Source organism: Tachysurus fulvidraco, chromosome 19 (genome assembly GCF_022655615.1).
Source record: "Tachysurus fulvidraco isolate hzauxx_2018 chromosome 19, HZAU_PFXX_2.0, whole genome shotgun sequence".
Taxonomy (NCBI): domain Eukaryota; kingdom Metazoa; phylum Chordata; class Actinopteri; order Siluriformes; family Bagridae; genus Tachysurus; species Tachysurus fulvidraco.
Genome location: NC_062536.1, coordinates 16,959,733 through 16,978,344, shown reverse-complemented (window position 1 = coordinate 16,978,344; position 18,612 = coordinate 16,959,733). Strand labels below are relative to the sequence as shown.

The 18,612-nt window shown below is 38.7% G+C and overlaps 1 protein-coding gene across 6 annotated transcripts; it reads left to right on the top strand.

The window, feature by feature from the left end:
* The first annotated feature begins 8,290 nt into the window (after positions 1–8,290).
* Positions 8,291–18,515, top strand: klhdc10 (kelch domain containing 10). Of its 6 annotated transcripts, none has more exons than XM_027134302.2 (11): positions 8,291–8,306; positions 9,294–9,418; positions 12,118–12,210; positions 12,952–13,173; positions 13,245–13,399; positions 14,067–14,215; positions 14,317–14,401; positions 14,492–14,558; positions 14,641–14,688; positions 15,188–15,327; positions 16,568–18,515. In XM_027134302.2, exons 2-11 carry the CDS (start codon positions 9,334–9,336, stop codon positions 16,775–16,777), a joined length of 1,254 nt encoding a protein of 417 aa, XP_026990103.1. In that variant the 5' UTR covers positions 8,291–8,306; positions 9,294–9,333; the 3' UTR covers positions 16,778–18,515. The 6 variants fall into 6 exon arrangements, with proteins under 6 accessions (XP_026990103.1, XP_026990101.1, XP_026990102.1 ...); XM_027134300.2 differs by lacking the exon at positions 8,291–8,306 and adding an exon at positions 8,687–8,777; XM_027134301.2 differs by lacking the exon at positions 8,291–8,306 and adding an exon at positions 8,758–8,780.
* Positions 18,516–18,612: the final 97 nt, after the last annotated feature.

Below are 18,612 nucleotides of genomic sequence, written 5' to 3'. Positions count from 1 at the left end.
TGGGAGGGAGGGATGGTCGGGGGTTTTTTTTGGGGGGGTGGGGGGAGTTTGGATGTGCTGCCTGCGAAAACGTCTCTCCTTCCTTAGGGAAAATAAAAAAATAAAAAATTTTAAAAGTTACATTTATGTTGCCTTTAAAAACGATAGCTGTTAAGCGAAGTGTCACATCCACAACGTTGCTGTTCTCATTTTATCGACTAAGGTTGTGTGTGACACTACGAGTTTAATTATAGAGTCTAATTGTAGTACCGAACCAATAAAAGGACACATTTTTGGCATGTTGTAAGTCCAGAAAAAAAACTTGAAGTCCATTGAGTTTACAAGACGGAAAATAAAAAGACACACTGGTGAAAATGGAGCTCGTGTCACGTCTGGGATGCCGAGTGTCTGTGGCACAGAAAGAAACTGGACCTTTGTTAAGGAAACGAGCACGAGGAAAAAACACTACAGGACTGAAGAATCGCCTCTGAAAGCACACACACACACACATGCACACACACACACCTTATAGTCCAGCTGTGAGGGCTTCCTCTCGGCTTTTTGTGGCTGAGGTTCAAGCTTCATCGTCCTCTTAAAGACAAGCACACGTTCTGTAGCTGCCTCAGATTCATAACCTTTACTAGAATTAGTCACCGATACGGAGATGGACAAGAAAAGAGTCGTTCACTGCCACAGAGTTTGCAGTTCCACAAATTACACGCATTGAGGAAAAGAGAAAGAAGCAAAAAAAAAAAAAAAATAAAAAAATAACCAAAGGAGATGACGAAGGGACTGAAGTGACGATGGACTTTTTAAGGTGGCAGGAAACCAGACACTCAACCAAAGGTCTGTCTGCTATCTGTAAAAAATAAATAAATAAAAACATAATCCTCGCTGAGACAGGACTTTGTTTGTACACGTGAGGAAGCGTGTGTAAAGCGGACCCTTCTTCTTTGGCGGGAGGAAAAAAGAAGAAAAAAAAACGGAAAGAAGTCCCCGAACGGCAACCTGTGACAAAAACGATGGACGGGGGGATTGGGGGGGAGGGGGTGAAACAAGTGACACTGATACAGACACCACACCTCTGAAGCACCGTTCTGTCCTTCAGCCTCTGACTTTTGACCTTTCGTTTGCCTTGACAGCGTGCTCCATGTGGTGATTTGAACCCATCGTGTGGAAATCCACCTCCGGGTACTTTATCGGCTTTTTTTTAAGCGCATGTACTTCGATTTAAACTTGATTAAAAATGAATAAAAGGAAAAAAAATAAACAACGACAACAAGGACGACGGAACCTTCTAAAAATCGAGCCTTGCTAAAACGATGATGTGGATGTGTTTGTTTTTTTTCTTTCTTTCTTTCTTTCTTTTTGCTCGGAAGAAGACAGGGAGATGATGAAGAAGAAGAAGAAAAAGAAGAAGAAGAAGAAGAAGAAAAAAACGATTCGTCCATCTAAAGCCGCAACTTCTGTTAAGGTGGAACCTTTATCCGACTCTGCAGGTCATCCTCATGTTTTCGTGAAAGTGTTAAATAAACAGTTATAATACTGATGATAAGATCGATACCGTATTCGAGTATAGTATATTATACCCTCTGCATGTTGACCTATTTGGATGTTATGAAATGAAACTGCCTTGCAATCCAAGCTATTTATCTGATACTACTAGGAATTTTCCGAAGTTTAAGAAGAAGAAAAAAGAAAAAAAAAAATACGACTTTGTTTAGATGATCAGCGGTTAGATGTCACGTCAGCGAATCATCCGTCATGAAGAAACGTCGCAGTCACTCAGGTAGATTGTTTAGCCGTTATCGTTCGTGTTCACGTTGAACAGCTGCACAATAAACTGATACTGTTACTGCTGCACCGCGAAAAACATGCAAACGCACCTTTTTTTTTTTTTTAAACTACATCTCACGTCTGTTTTCTGACCAGGACTGTTTACTGATATATTTTTATTATTTTTATTTTATTTTTTTAGGTGTTTTTTTTTTATCATGGTGGTGCTTCACGATGAGAGAGAAAAAACAGATAATGTACTTTGATTAAAAAAGAAAAAGAAAAAGAAAGAAAAAAAATGATTTCAGATGATACATAATACACAATGAATATCAGATATTTTCACGTTTGTGTCAAGGTTCTTCGGAGAATCTTTCATACAGACGAATAATTCTTCAGGCTGATTTCACACTTGATGTTTTGGGTTTTTTTTTTCTCCACAACTTATGAACCGATGGAATCCTACAGGAGGTAGCCATTTTGTATTAAAATAAAGAAATAAATAAATAAAACTACCAAAGCACTGCCGCTTAGGTTTTATGGGTCGCGGTGAACCTTCCAGTGCTGAAAGGAGTTCAGACGACTGACTTTAAACATTTTTTATTTTTTTACCCATCAGGACAAAGCTAAGAGACGGAAAGGACAAGATGTCGAGAAAAGCGAGAGAATACGACAGTTTTTCCGACAGAAAATCGAAACTTTTAAGATGTTCCTTTACAGTGAAGTCGCACCACCAGATTTACACCAAACTAATCACTAATCCCTCGAATCCACCAATGAGAGTTTTACGTAGTTGACGCTAGCTAGAACTGGGCGGAGCTTTTGCTATGGTTAGTATTTTTATACCAGCCAAAGAAAACAGTGTGAAAACAGCCTAAAGAAACAAAAAAAACAAAAAAAAAAAAGCCTGGAACATTCTTACTTGTTTCAGGCTTGTAATTAATACGTGTTTTTATTATTGTAGATAATTTGGCTTCTTTAAAATAAATTGATGTTATCTGACAATAAAGCAAGTCTGAAATGAGTGAAAATGTCCAAACAATAAGGCTTAAATGTTGGTTGTTTTTCGTTTATTTATAATCATTTGTTTAAGTTTGATTTGAAAACCTATAAATGATTTGTTTGGTTTTTTGGGGTTGTTTTTTTTTGTATTTTTGATTAAAATTCAGGATATTTTTACATGATAAGGTTTCTCCGTTCACATTAGCGCGCTAATCCAATTTAGTTTGTTTTTTGTTTGTTTATTTTTCCCTCCGGGGTGTAGTGAGAGTCCTAATAAAGCACCAGATGAATGTAAATATTCGAGATCCTGATTGCCTTTTGCCTAGAAATGTAGTGACCTTTCGTTTGCTTGGTAATTCGTTTCTTTCCTGTTTTAATGTCAAGCTCCGGACTTTAAATCGCTCACGTGTATGATGCTAACACACACACACACAAACAAACACACACAGGGGTATCAGGAGGCTGAGTTTCATACGCACGAGTTTTTCTGTTGTCCTGAAGTAAAAATATCAGACAGGAAGTGGTCCAGCTTTACCAAAAATTCGAAGTGTCGAAGAAGGCGTGTAGATCGTCCAAGATGGCGGTTCGTCCTTCTTTAAGTCTGAAGTGAGAACGGGATTCGGCTTAACTGTCAGTCTACTACACGTACCACTTTCAGTATTTACTCAAAAAGTGACTCGTTTTTTTTTTTATATAAAGGAAGCGACTGCCTCCGTGATACGCCTGCCCGTGTTCTGTTTCCTGTCCACCTTTTACGTACTGCCACGTGTGGTTGGGTGAAGCCCCAGCCGTCTGTCTGTCTATCTGTCTGTCTGTCTGTCTGTAACGGACCTGATAAAGCTTCCACCTTAAACAAGACTTAAAAATGTCCTTCTAGCTCAGTGTTATAGCAGGTGTTTCAGAAACCCCGTTAGAAAAGACTTTTACTATTTCCATATCGGACTGAGAGATAACAGAACTATTCTAACAGGAGAAAGAGGAGGAGGAAGAGGAGGAGGAGGAGGAGGAGAAGTGAGACGGGCGGAAAGGCGAGCTTCTCTAACTTTGTTATAATTAATTGTATACCTGTGTATGTAAATATAATGCATTCCTATTTTGCAGTCAAGGACAAAATACTATTTGTAAAATAGAATAAACTTTATTATGAAAAATGTGTCTTGGTTCCAGAACGTGTCTTTTGTGTCCACGTCTTTAAGCACGATATCGAGAACATAGAAGATCCGAGATAAATCCACGTACGAACGTTTCCACACTTTTACAAATTTTTAGTTTATTATGGAAGGATTGAAACACTGTTAGTAAACAGTGTTATAAGAGTTAAATGAGGCTCTAGCCAGTGTTAGCATAATAACATGTTGGTGTTCCTAATAAAGTGGCCAGTTAGTGTACAGACACCCATAATGATCTAATTATAATTAATAACACATTTTCTGTAATTAGACAAAAATTTCAAATAAAGTGGCAGATGGTGATTTTTTAAGCAGGATTAGATCATAAATAACCGTCTGATTCTTTTCAGATGAAATCTTTTTTTTTTTCTTTTTTTTTTCTTCTGCTTTTATTTTTTTCCTCTTTTTGGAACCATAATGAGTTTGATAGTGAGGGAGAAATGCTTCATAATCGGTCTTGAGCACTCTGCTGCATTGGGATCCTGTTGATTTCCTAACAAATTCCCAAGATTTTGCTTCCTTCGCTGGATTTCTATCTCACAGCATTTAGGATGGTCACCAAGATAAAGTTCTGGAGATCCTTCAGATAAGTCTGACATTCTGTATTTCAGTGGTTCACCTTTCATCTGGATCTCTTACAGATGTGGCTTATATCTGGATCCCGTGTCTTACGTCAGTCCGCGTTACTGAATTGAAACCACAAACCAGAGAATACAAATAAATGAGTTTGGAATGTTCTGTATGAACGAGCACACCGAGATCTTCTACACGCTTGACACACATACAATAAAGTGACTCACTGGAGGAAAAATACTTATATGCATTCCTTGTACGTTTTAGCTGAAAATGTCCTTCACTGCACATTATTGGCTTTCAATATAATTTATTACATGACGTTTGGCTGCTTTTCAGAGAACATGAAGAACAGAGAAGCGTCAGATTTCCATTATTAAGGAGAATAAATATCTTCTGATAAACATAAAAATAAAATTCAAAAAATCTACATGAGTTGATGTTTCATCTTATTTCGTATCCATTCCCACTAATATGTATTTTCTTTTGTATTAAGTGTTATATTTGGCTGTGTTTCAGATATATAACGAGCTAATATTTCCCTCATCACTGGCATTTAATTGACATTTGAAAAGGTTAAGCTGTTAGCGGTGACCTGTCCTATAGAAACTGTGTCTGTTCCACAGTGAGATCAAAATGTAAATGCATGAGAAGTTCTCTAAATAATCTTACCGTAATTAAACCAAAATAATGCCGTATAAAATAATAATAACAGTTCCTAAAGTTTGAGCTTCTGAACATTAGATCACTTGCATCCAAAGCACTTATTGTAAGTGAAATCATCTCAGAAAATAGCCTTACTGAACTCTGCCTTGGTGGAGGATGACTCTGGAGGTGGTGTTGTCACTATCTTTATAGTGATTTCCTTTCTGTTACTCAGAGAACACGTTATAGATTTAATCCCTTTGAATTGCTTGTTCTTAATGTTGCACTCTCGCACATGCACACAAAAAAAATCCCTGATGTCTCTTGCTCTAGTGACCGTATACAGACCCCCAGAGCCCTACACTTTCCTGTTCTTTCAGACCTATTGGTTAATTTTAATGAAGTGTTAATTGTAAGAGACTTTAACACTCATGTTGACGATACAAACGATGCTTTAGGACTCACATTATGGACTTACTAAACTCATCTGGGTTTAAACTAAACATCACTAGAGCAACACATCGTCTTAATCATACGCTAGATTTAATAATATCACATGGAATAGACGTCACTGATATAGATATCATACCTCAAAGTGATGACATCACAGAGCATTACCTCATAATGTACATTTACAGCATTTAGCGGACACTCTTATCCAGAGTGACTTACAGAACATTTTTCAGTTTATACACCTGAGCATTTGAGGGTTAAGGTTAAGGGCCTTGCACAGGGACCCTGCAGTGGCAACTTGGTGAACCTGGGATTTGAACCAATGACCGATCAGTAGTCAAACACCTTAACCACTGAGCTACCACATCCCTGGTATGTACACACTACCTATAGAACAGACTAACTGTGTATCACCACGTTATCGACTCGGTAGAACTATTATTCCGACCACTAAAGACATATTCACAAATAACCTGCCTGATCTGTCTGGACTTCTTACTGTACCCTTAAACACAAACAATCTAGATGTAATGCCTAACAGCATAGGCGCTATCTTTACTAGCACATTAGACACTGTTGCCCCAATCAGATTCAAGAAGGTTAGAGACAAAGCACCTGCACCGTGGTATAATATAATAGTCATATTCACGACCCTCAAGAGAAACCCGTAACCTCGAGCGAAAGTGGAGAAAAACGAAATAAAAAGTTTTTAGAATTGCGTATAAGGACAGTATGTCCAGCTATAGACAGGCTCTAAAAGCTGCTCGGGCTGAGCACCTGAGCAAACTTATAGAAAATAACCAAAACAATCACAGGTTTTTATTTAGCACAGTGGCTAGATAAGCAAAAAAAAACAATATCTTTGAAGAGTTTCAGTCAGGTCTCAGGCCCCATCATAGCACAGAAACTGCACAACATTCTCATACTGTAGCTTACAAAATTACACATGTATTCATGGACAGGCTTTGAGTTGGTTTAGATCCTACCTGTCTGATTAATAACTTTCTGTAAAATTAAATGGTGAATCCTTCAGTTTATTGCCAGTTAATAATGGGGTCCCTCAAGGATCAGTTCTAGGACCTCTGCTTATCTCAGTATACATGCTTCCCTTAGGGAACATTATTAGAAGGTACTGTATTTGATTAGTTTCCATTGTTATGCTGACGATACCCAGTTATATATCTCATCAAAATCAGATAAAGTATCTAAATTGTCTAAATTAACTGAGTGTGTTAAAGTGATAAAAGATTGGATGACATGTAATTTTCTGTTGTTAAACTCTGATAAGTCAGAAATACTACTTATAATTACTCTTTCCCAGTTTAAATGTAGATTAAAAATGTATCTCTTTAGTCAAGCATACACATAATACATCCCATAATCTTGTGCTCTAATACATCTGACCAAATGCATATTATCATCTACTGCTTACTAATATTATGAACAGCAGCTAGGTTAATTCCTCTCCACTGCTTCTCTCTTTCCACCCATCCCAAGGCATCCAGAAATTGTACAAGCTCTGATTGTCTTCCTTGCAATTAGGTTTTTGGACCTCCACTGAGACGAGGCCGACTCTGTGAGGATCCTGAGACATCTAGAGATGTACCAGCTCCAGTTAGACTCTGCTATACTAAAGAGGAGACACCAACTCCATGTGGTCTTTGAGGACAACAATCTCCTCATCAATACAACATTTATCAGACTGTATATTTATAATCACACCCTCATGAGGATGAGGTTCCCCTTTGTGTCTGGTTCCTCTCAAGGTTTCTTCCGTTACCTTCTAAGGGAGTTTTTCCTTCCCACCTGAGTCACCTGAGTCAGATCAGACTTGCTCATTGGGGATAAATACAAACACATTGAAATATATCTAATATTAATCTTGAATTTTGTATTATATTAATCTTTATATTATGTTTTATAATACATTTTTGTTTGAATTTGAATTGAATTCGAATTTGAATTTGACCCGTCCTAGTCTTCGCACTTCATTGGGCTCTAAAAGTTGCCATTAAATTGGGAAAGCTATCAGCAGAATACAAAGCAAAACCTTTTAAGAAGACAAATTTAAAGGAAATTAATAGTTTCAACTACATTTGTTGCTTAACGTACTGTGAAGATCAGTTTAAAGGAAAAATCTAACTACATTCGTTCAGTCCTCACGTAAACCCTTTCAAAAGTTTTTCCAAATACTGCGTGTGTTTCCATCTAGTGGATAAATTTAATACAGCAAGCAGAATAATCATTAGGATGTAATAAGGCATGGATTTGAATATATTTCTTTCTGTCCTATGCGTGACACAGTGAAGGAAAATAATTTCACTACACTATACATCCAAAAGTATGTGCCCCCTTGACCATCAAGATTGTATGTCTTTTGTTTCCAAACTGTATAGAATGTCTTTGTTTGTTGTAGAGTATCAATTCAATTTTAGTGAAATTAAGAACCATAAACACTGTCCCAGCATGACAATGCCCCAGTGCACAAAGCACAGAGCTTCATGAAGACATGGTGCGAAAGTAAATGATGGTGTGAAAAACTCTAGTGTACTGTACTGAGCCCTGACTACGACTCAATGTATCATAGACAAGAACCAGAACTAGAATCAGAATCAGAAAGAGCTTTATTGCCAAGTAAGCTTGTGCATACAAGGAATTTGTTTTAGTGTCATAAACTTCCAGTACACAGAGACAACACAAACAATAACAGTAAGATAAGCATATAAATATAAACAAACAAACAAATAGATAGATAGATAGATAGATAGATAGATAGATAGATAGATAGATAGATAGATAGATAGATAGATAGATAGATAGATAGATAGATAGATAGATAGATAAGTAAATAAATTTATTAAAATTAAACAGAGATAAATAAATTATAAAATAAATGCAAAATTTTATTATAACAAATTAATTTATTATACATAATTTTTTATATAAATTAATTATATGCACAGTTGTGCTATAGATGGAAATGGAATAAAATATAAATGGAATAAAATAGAATGAGATGCAGGGATGTACTAGGATGAAGGTGGTAACAAATATAAGATTATTGCACATTGTTATTGCGTAATAGGGGAACATTTAACTGTTCAGGAGCTAGATTGTCTGGGGGAAGAAACTGTTCTTGTGCTGGTTGTGCTGCTATTTGGGACTCTGTAGCGCCGTCAGGTGGTAAAATAATTATTTTATTGTTCACTTACACAACCGCACAGGTGAAATGCTGTTTTTTGACTGCGACTGTCATAAAAATAGAATTTAGGAAAGGGAAAAATTATAGATAAAATATAAAAATACTATATAAATGAACACAGAGGTAATGTGCGATATTCTAACTTTACCTTTTACTTTCACTTCTTGGATATTGTTTTGTTTTTAATATTGTTTTGGTTCAATATTTTGAGACATAATCTGTAAATTCACGCGAGGAGAATTTCTCACTACTGTGTCGCATTAAACGGCTTTTTATTTTTTTTTTTAATTTTATTGTATCACGTCGAGACAAAAACTTTATTTTGAAAAATTTAAAAGTCCCCCCGACTCGTTTCTTTGACCATTTTGGAAACACTAATTTCTGCCTTCACCACAGAACCGTAGCGGATGGACAGAAACCCGTGAAGAATGGGAAGTGTTATTGTTTCTAATGCATTGTTTTGCACATAAAGAAAGTGTTTTTTTATGTTTTAGTTAAAACCTATTCGATGGTTTGATTTAGTCCTTGCCAAACATGTCGGCCTCAGAGGACGCACAGAGCCTGGAGCAGCTGAATAAATTTGAGAAGCTGTCAGGGAGTCCTCCTCTCCGAGTGGCAGGTCAGTGCAGAAAAACCAAACTACACTAAAAATAAAAATGACTCAATTATATAAAACGGCGCATAAAGTCAAGTCGAGCTGGCTTGTATTTCTCTCATGGTGATGTTACGCTTAATATTGTGGTCAATTAGCTTTAGCATATGTTAGCTAAATAAGCTGTGCGGCTAGTTATTTTTGGATTGTTGTTGCTAGCTAACTATCTTATGTCACTATCATATATCATAACTATCTTGTGTTTATCTCATGGTGATGTTACACTACGATTAAAACAACCGTTACACTTAATGTTGTGGTCAATTAGCTTTAGCATATGTTAGCTAAATAAGCTGTGCGGCTAGTTATTTTTGGATTGTTGTTGCTAGCTAACTATCTTATGTCACTATCATATATCATAACTATCTTGTGTTTATCTCATGGTGATGTTACACTACGATTAAAACAACCGTTACACTTAATGTTGTGGTCAATTAGCTTTAGCATATGTTAGCTAAATAAGCTGTGCGGCTAGTTATTTTTGGATTGTTGTTGCTAGCTAACTATCTTATGTCACTATCATATATCATAACTATCTTGTGTTTATCTCATGGTGATGTTACACTACGATTAAAACAACCGTTACACTTAATGTTGTGGTCAATTAGCTTTAGCATATGTTAGCTAAATAAGCTGTGCGGCTAGTTATTTTTGGATTGTTGTTGCTAGCTAACTATCTTATGTCACTATCATATATCATAACTATCTTGTGTTTATCTCATGGTGATGTTACACTACGATTAAAACAACCGTTACACTTAATGTTGTGGTAAATTAGCTTTAGCATATGTTAGCTAAATTAGCTGTGCGGCTAGTTATTTTTGGGTTGTTGTTGCAAGCTAACTATCTTATGTCACTATCATATATCATAACTATCTTGTGTTTATCTCATGGTGATGTTACACTACGATTTAAAAAACCGTTACACTTAATGTTGTGGTAAATTAGCTTTAGCATATGTTAGCTAAATTAGCTGTGCGGCTAGTTATTCTTTGGTTGTTGCTAACTATCTTATGTCACTATCATATATCATAACTATCTTGTGTTTATCTCATGGTGATGTAACACTACGATTAAAACAACCGTTACACTTAATGGTGTGGTCAATTAGCTTTAGCGTATGTTAGCTAAATTAGCTGTGCGGCTAGTTATTTTTAGGTTGTCGTTGCTTGCTAACTATCTTATGTTACTATCATATCATACCATAATTATCTTGTTTTTCTCTCGTGGTGATGTTACACTTAATATTGTAAATTAGCTTTAGCATATGTTAGTTAAATTAGCTGTGTGGCTAATTATTTTTGGGTTGTTGTTGCTAGTTAACTATCTTGTTAGCTCACTTGACTAGCTAAAAACAATGGGACTTATATATATATGTGTGTGTGTGTGTGATTTGTTAGTAAACGTCAATAACAAATTCACTAGTTGGTGTGTAGTAAGTTAGAGAGTAAGTGAGAGAGAGAGAGCGAGAATGAGAGTGCGAGAATGAGAGAGAGTACGCGAGAGAATGTTAATACATAAAATAAACCTGTTGGAGATGAGTAACTTATTTATAATTATTATTAAAGTAAATCGAAACAAATACAGATGATATAAAAGTAAAAGCTTGCGTGTGCACATAAACAGAATCGTGAGAGAAAGATCACACACATATGAAATAGTGAAAAGGGTCTGGGAGACTAAATACAAAATGGAAGTTTTGAGGTTTAAACAGTAGGTTTAAATGTAACTTTAAGATAAAGTAAAGGACGGTTGGCCGTTAGTTAAAGAACATCATCATCAGGATGAAGCACATGATTCTGTGGTGATCAGCTTTGACTACTCGATACCGTTTCACATTGCTGATATCCTGGTTAAAATGGCGACGCTACTTAGTCACGGTGCAGATCGCTTGGTGCAGCAAGCAAATGACTCCCTTTATTGTGATATGAACGTAGCCTGAGCTGCCCCCTGCTTTCCAGTTTAACACCTCAGTGTGGATTGTGTTAGTGCTACATGTCTGCCAACAGATACCATGTTCAACTCACTGAAAGACTGCTGCACACTTTTTAACAGGTTGCATGTTTACTAGGAAACTGGACAGCGTAAGTGAGCGCTTTAACATAAACGTCCCTTTATATTAGCAGCTGGAACTGTGGTCCGAGCCATGTGGTGGTGATAAGAACAAAAATAACCAGGAACTTCTAAACAGTCAGATTCAAGAATTCAACATCTTCATTTGTATTGTTTAAAGCTGTCATGTCATGATAGGGTTGGGTTTTTTTTCTTCTTCATCTTTCTTACAGTATTATTGACTGTGATTTCTTTCGAACATCCAGCTGACACGACGGATGTGTGTCATCTGTGATTCCTTTTGATGTTTAACACAGTGCTGTATCTTGGGACCAGATGTTATATACCGTCCTTTGCTGTCAAGCGAAGACAGACGACTATGCGATTGTTGTCTGCTACACGCTGTGCCTTATTGAGCTCTTATTCTGTATTGAACCTTTCATCAGCTGTCTTTTGTTCCAGTCGGATCCGTTCCTTCTCAGATATACGACCCATGTTGTGGTGTGCGTGTATGTGTGTATGTGTGTGTGTGTGTGTGTGTGTTTTCTGTTTGTTTTCTTTCATTGTCCTGCGTTGTTGTTTGTCTGTCTGATTTGCGATGATTGTGGTGACAGGCTCTAAGAAGAAAGCCCGCTGGCTTCAGGCTCGCCGAATCCTCACTCAGCCTCGCTCCAGCCTGCGGATCCCTAACAGGTTTTTAAGAGAAGGTGGGTAAAGCACCAGCCCTTGAATTGAACCCCACTTATCCTGAAATCCAGACTCCTGGGAGGGTGTTGAATTTACTACCTACCTCTGCGAGCTTCTCCCACTCCGACCATCTTTCTTTTGAGCTCTGTCAGCTTGGCTTTTACCGTTGCAGTGCCAGACCGGAGCAGGGTTTTCTTTTCTTTCTTTGTTGTTTTTTTTTTTAACCCTCCTCCCCTGAATGTGTGTGTATGCATTTAAGTGTGTAAGTACTCACACCTGTTTTTATAACTGAGAGATATAATCATATAATATATATATGTATATTATATATGATTTGCAAGGGTGTGGTTACTTGCTCATAGAAGCAAGCTTCATTTTTGATCCGTGTTCCACTTCTCATCCTTGTCCATCTATGTCATAAGTCCATATCACGTTTTCACTACAGCAACTAACGAGATCACAACTTCTCTTCATTCCACAGCGTCTTCACAACAAACCTTCCCGAGCTAACGTCTTTGTTTTTTGTCCACTCAGCCCCTTGACAAAACTGTTGAAGAACGCTTCTATTTCGCCGAGTGCTTATCCCTGTTAATAAGAGAGCGGCTGTAGCCTCGCATATCCGTTCCGACAGCAAACCTGCGATCTAAAACCTATTTCCTTCAAACAGCTCCCGAAGCTCTGAAAGTAATCACCTAATAAGGTCGTTAAGATTCAAGACCCGTTTCCCGTTCTCTAAACTTTATAACTCTGTCTCTCTGCAGGTCACAGGGCCCCTCCAGCGCGGAGCGGACACCGATGCGTCGCCGATAACACCAATCTATACGTGTTTGGTGGCTACAACCCCGACTTTGACGAGTCAGGTGGCTCAGAGAATGAGGATTACCCTCTTTTCAGGGAGCTCTGGAGGTATCACTTCGCAACAGGGACGTGGCAGCAAATCCGCACAGAGGGCTACATGCCTACAGAGTTGGCCTCCATGTCAGGTAATTCTACAGCTTCGTCTAACGTCATATACCTCACATACAGACGAGATTAACGAGTTATGTTTTTCCAGCTGTTTTGCACGGGAACAACCTGCTTGTGTTTGGCGGCACTGGAATCCCGTTCGGAGAAAACAACGGGAACGACGTTCACGTTTGCAACGTCAAATACAAGAGGTGGTCGCTGCTTAACTGTAGAGGAAAGAAACCCAACCGAATATATGGGCAGGTAAAAAACTGCGTGTGTGTCTGAGAGTGTCTGTGTGTCTGATACTTTACTGTGAGCATTAATATTCCTAGCTGCATTAATAGTATACGTTTACAGAGAAGTTATTTTAATTTAGCATTAAACTTTTTAAAATAGCACTTGATCCAGCACATTTTATTATCATGCTCGGTTCAGTACTAAATCAAGGTCCAGAAGCTGTAACTTGGGGGATTATTTTCCTACTTTTAATCTGCTTAAGAGTTACAAACAGCTTTTTAGGTTGTCCTGTTTTGGGAAACCCTCAAAGGTTCTGTCTAAAGTCAATCAAGAACAATTCATAGCCTTAGATGATGTTTCATCGTGCCGGAGTCGAATTGTGCAGAGAGATATGATCTAATGCTGAATTGTAGGTTCACATACAGCACATCAGTGGAAGCTCATTTATCCAGTGTGTGAGAGAATTTTATGCAGATTTATTTTTGCAATCGTTCCTTTTTTTCAAGTTTCACACAGTTTCTCAAAGGTTTGATTACTTTGCCGTCGCTTGATACGTTGCAGTCGCAAGTTAAACCGTCTCATCTCACTGCATGCGTGTAAATGCGTCTGATACGAAACCGAAAATCCGGCAAATTGTTTTCCGCTTTTTTATTGCAAGACGAGTAAATCTTTTCATTTTGTTCCGGTGCAGGCGATGGCCATCATAAACGGCTTCCTTTACGTGTTTGGAGGGACGACAGGCTACATTTACAGCACAGATCTGCACAGACTGGACCTCACCACACGTGAGTGGATTCACCTCAAACCAAACAACCCTCCAGATGACCTGCCGGAGGAGCGGTGAGTAACCTCCGACCTCCAGAATTCACAATAACCATCGAACCAAATATAGCAAATCCAAACGCTATCCACATCTGACCCCTAGCTTTGTTTCCCAACAGATACAGACACGAGATAGCACACGACGGACAAAGGATCTACATCCTAGGAGGAGGAACCTCTTGGACATCCTACCCTTTAGACAAGGTACAGCAAAGCAGCTTATCTGTCGTCTCGGCGTCTTCACGCGTTCAACCAAACATCATGGCTTTGATATTTGTTCTTCTTGCCTTTCAGATTCATGCGTACAATCTTGAAACCAACTCGTGGGAGGAGATCACAACAAAACCTCACGGACGAATAGGTACGATTTCATTTCTCTTGGGTTTGCCGTCATTTTGTGGCACGTTTTCTGACACATTTTTTTTTTTATCCCTTACCGGCAGGTTATCCAGCTCCCAGGAGATGTCATAGTTGTGTCCAGATAAAAAATGGTGAGTCGCGGCACATTCACGCGGATCGTGCTTCATGCTGCCTTCATGCATACTGAGACTTGCGGCATCAGTGCGACCAGAGATCGCTAGTTTGCACTCAGACGTTGTGACGGCGAGCTTTGGCGACTATATGTGTCAGTGCAAAGACTCCCGATGGGAGTAAAGAAAGGAGAGGTCACATGATCCGTGACCAATAGCACACACTGCTTCTCTTTCATCTCGTATGATATGATGCAGATACACTCTGCTGAACTTTATACACAAACACCAGACCTTCCTGCAGAATGTTCTTTTAGTGACCAAGCAATCTGGTTTAGAACGCTAGCTGCACCACCAAATGATAATCATTGTTAATACTACGGCAACCAGTAGTAGGAACACCTACCGATGACCGCCTAATACATCGACTTGAGACCTACCGCGATAAAATCGTACACAGATTTGGTGTCTGATCAAAACGTGCGTCTTTATTAATTGATTGCACTTTTTTCCCCCCAAGACGTATTTATATGTGGAGGCTATAACGGCGAGTTGATCCTGGACGATTTGTGGAAGATCAGCCTGCAGAACTTCCAGTGGAATAAACTACCTGCGGTGATGCCTGAGCCGGCGTATTTTCACTGTGCTGCTGTCACACCGGTCAGTGCAACACACACACACACACACACACACACACACACACACACACAGTTCACAAACCAGTGCTTTTTACTTATATTTATCCCCTTCCTTCAAATTTCTTACTGTAAAGTGAAAATGATTGATATTCTGGACTTGTAAGCAGTGTCTTGCTCTTGTTAGCATTTAGCACAGGTTTTTTTTTTCTTTCAGACAGACGAATTTATCACCACATGACAGACAGACAGACAGACAGACAGACGAATTTATCACCACATGATAGACAGATGAATTTATCACCACATGATAGACAGACAGTCAGACAGACGAATTTATCACCGCATGATAGACAGACAGACAGACGAATTTATCACCACATGATAGACAGACAGACAGACAGACACAGACGAATTTATCACCACATGATAGACAGACAGACAGACAGACACAGACGAATTTATCAACACATGATAGACAGACAGACAGACGAATTTATCACCACATGACAGACAGACAGACAGACAGACAGACGAATTTATCACCACATGATAGACAGACAGTCAGACAGACGAATTTATCACCGCATGATAGACAGACAGTCAGACAGACGAATTTATCACCACATGATAGACAGACAGACACGAATTTATCACCACATGATAGACAGACGAATTTATCACCACATGATAGATAGACAGACAGACGAATCTATCATGTGGTGATAGACAGACAGACGAATTTATCACCACATGATAGACAGACAGACGAATTTATCACCACGTGCTAGACAGACAGACAGTCAGACAGATGAATTTATCACCACATGATAGACAGAAAGACAGACGAATTTATCGCCACATGACAGATAAACAGACAGACAGAGACAGACAGACAGAAGAATTTATCACCATGTGATTAGATAGATAGATAGATAGATAGATAGATAGATAGATAGATAGATAGATAGATAGATAGATAGATAGATAGATAGAGGCAAAAAAAATGAAAAAAGGAAGTAATTCGGATCAGGGTAAGAATTAGGTGGGAATTTAGATCAGATGTAAAATGTTAGTATCCAAGCTGCAGACGAATGATTACATTGCGTGTGTTAAACAAGCGATCATGCACGACGCCACAAAACACATTCTTATAGCTCCATGGTATTCTGCTGCATTGCTGGGAACATGTTGTGTATCAGCGAGTCGTGATCTGTAATCACAACTTCACATAGTACTGTCTAACTCTGGTGTCGGTCCTTTAGGCTGGCTGCATGTACATCCACGGAGGCGTAGTGAGCATCCACGAGAACAAGAGGACTGGCTCTCTCTTTAAGATCTGGCTGGAGGTCCCAAGCCTGCTGGAGCTGTGCTGGGAAAAACTGCTGAAATCATTTCCTCAACTAGCTCAGCTCTCGACCATGCAGCTGCTTAACCTGGGTCTCACACAGGAACTCATCGAACGCTTAAAATGAGGATCGTCACCAAGCACATAGCATGCGATCTACCGTAGAACGGAGGACGGACGACACACTTGAGCCAGTGTCCGAAGATAAGGAATATACATGAATGATTTTTATCATTTCCTTTCCTTCACCTTCCGGAATATATCCTTATAATGTAGCCTGCCTTAAAACCAAAAAAAAAAAAAGAACTGCGGGTCGGCCTTTCGTCTCATTTCCGTTGTACTTTTAATTATTTAAGACATCGAGTAGGAAGCGGGCCGTCTTTCAGGCCCTCCGTTTCTTTTGGCCTTCCCTCCATCCGGACAGGATAAACTCGGATTGCCTTCGAATTAACGTGGTTTTAATTCTGCTCGGACTACAGCGACGGACAGCAGATGATCTCAACGTGCAACGTCAAGCTGGTTTGTGTAACAGATAATTACTATGCTCATTAGGCTCGCTAATGTTACGTGAATATTGTTCAGCAATCTCACACACACACACTGCTTTCCATCAGTCCATCGTTCTTTCTTTCTTTCTTATTTATTTATTTCTGCAAAAAAACAACTGTCATATCCTCCTTTGGGAGCGGGTGTATTTTCCGTTCTTTCGTCTCATCCGAATCTTTATTCACTGTGAATAAGGTGCTCTTTAATTTACTTTTAATGCTTTTATTATAATAAAACACTTTTTGTTCTCTGCCAAATCTGCTCTCCCCTTAAACAGACCTTTTAAACGATGACATTAGATCAGACACGAGTTCATCTGCTTCAGTGCCTTTTCAGGGAACTAAGTAAAATGTGCTACGTTTCACTCGACAGTGTCAATATCTGACAGTGCCTTGACGTAAGCACCTTACGTATTTGAAAGTATTTAACGCTGAAACTAGAGTTAGCCTGAACTATATCCCTGACACTAAAACCTCTATTTCCTTTTTTAAAACATACTGACGTAGGACGCATCGATTCGCTATACACTTACACGTCAAAATCTTTAGACAATCGTTAAAGGGAAAGAAAAAAAAAACGCTCTGATCCGACAACCACACGGCGCTGCACTAATGACTGGATGACACTAAATGATGTAGTTCGCATTTAATTACCTAAGCAAAGCTGCTCTGTGTAAAATATCAAGAGGAGGAAATACAGAGCCTTCTCCTACGATACTAGTTCATTTCCACGAGCACTAAGACACGCGCATTCCAACTAACGCTATTGTGTCATAGTCGTAAAACCAGCGGCAGCACAAACGCAGCAACCACAATAACCAGAAAGAAATAAAGTTCAATGTTCCATGACTTCCTTTAACTTTCTTTATTACTCGGTAGTGATTGATAATCAGTTTGGTTTACGCACGAGTTGAGTCTTATTACAAAATATCCAACACGCTGGAAACAATATCGTCGACACGTCCGCGATCTCTTAAGTAACCGCAAGCCTCATTTCTCTTTCATAATATTTAAATAAACAAAATGTCATATTTTGACATTAAGCTGAGTAAAACCTGAGTGTTTCATTTAAACTCTATTTTTTTACCCGCTGTTTTAAATTAGAGCTAGAAGTCTAGCAGGGTCGCACCTACCGACCTGAAACAGTCCCCACACACACTTTTTTTTTTTCTTTTTTTTTTTGCATGTCTGATAAAGTTTGAAGGAGTGTGAAAGGCCACACTGGATTCTGCTCCCTGCTGATGTGGTTTTAAGGCAGATATCGAATACCTGTATTTGTGTTGCTCATAGGACGTCAATAAATTTACTGATTAAATATAATCGTGCTGTTTCGGCTCTTTGTGGAAGTCCGAAGGAACCTTTGGGTCAAGGGCTTCCGCCCCGGCCGGTGATTAGCGTATACACAAGAATGAAGAGA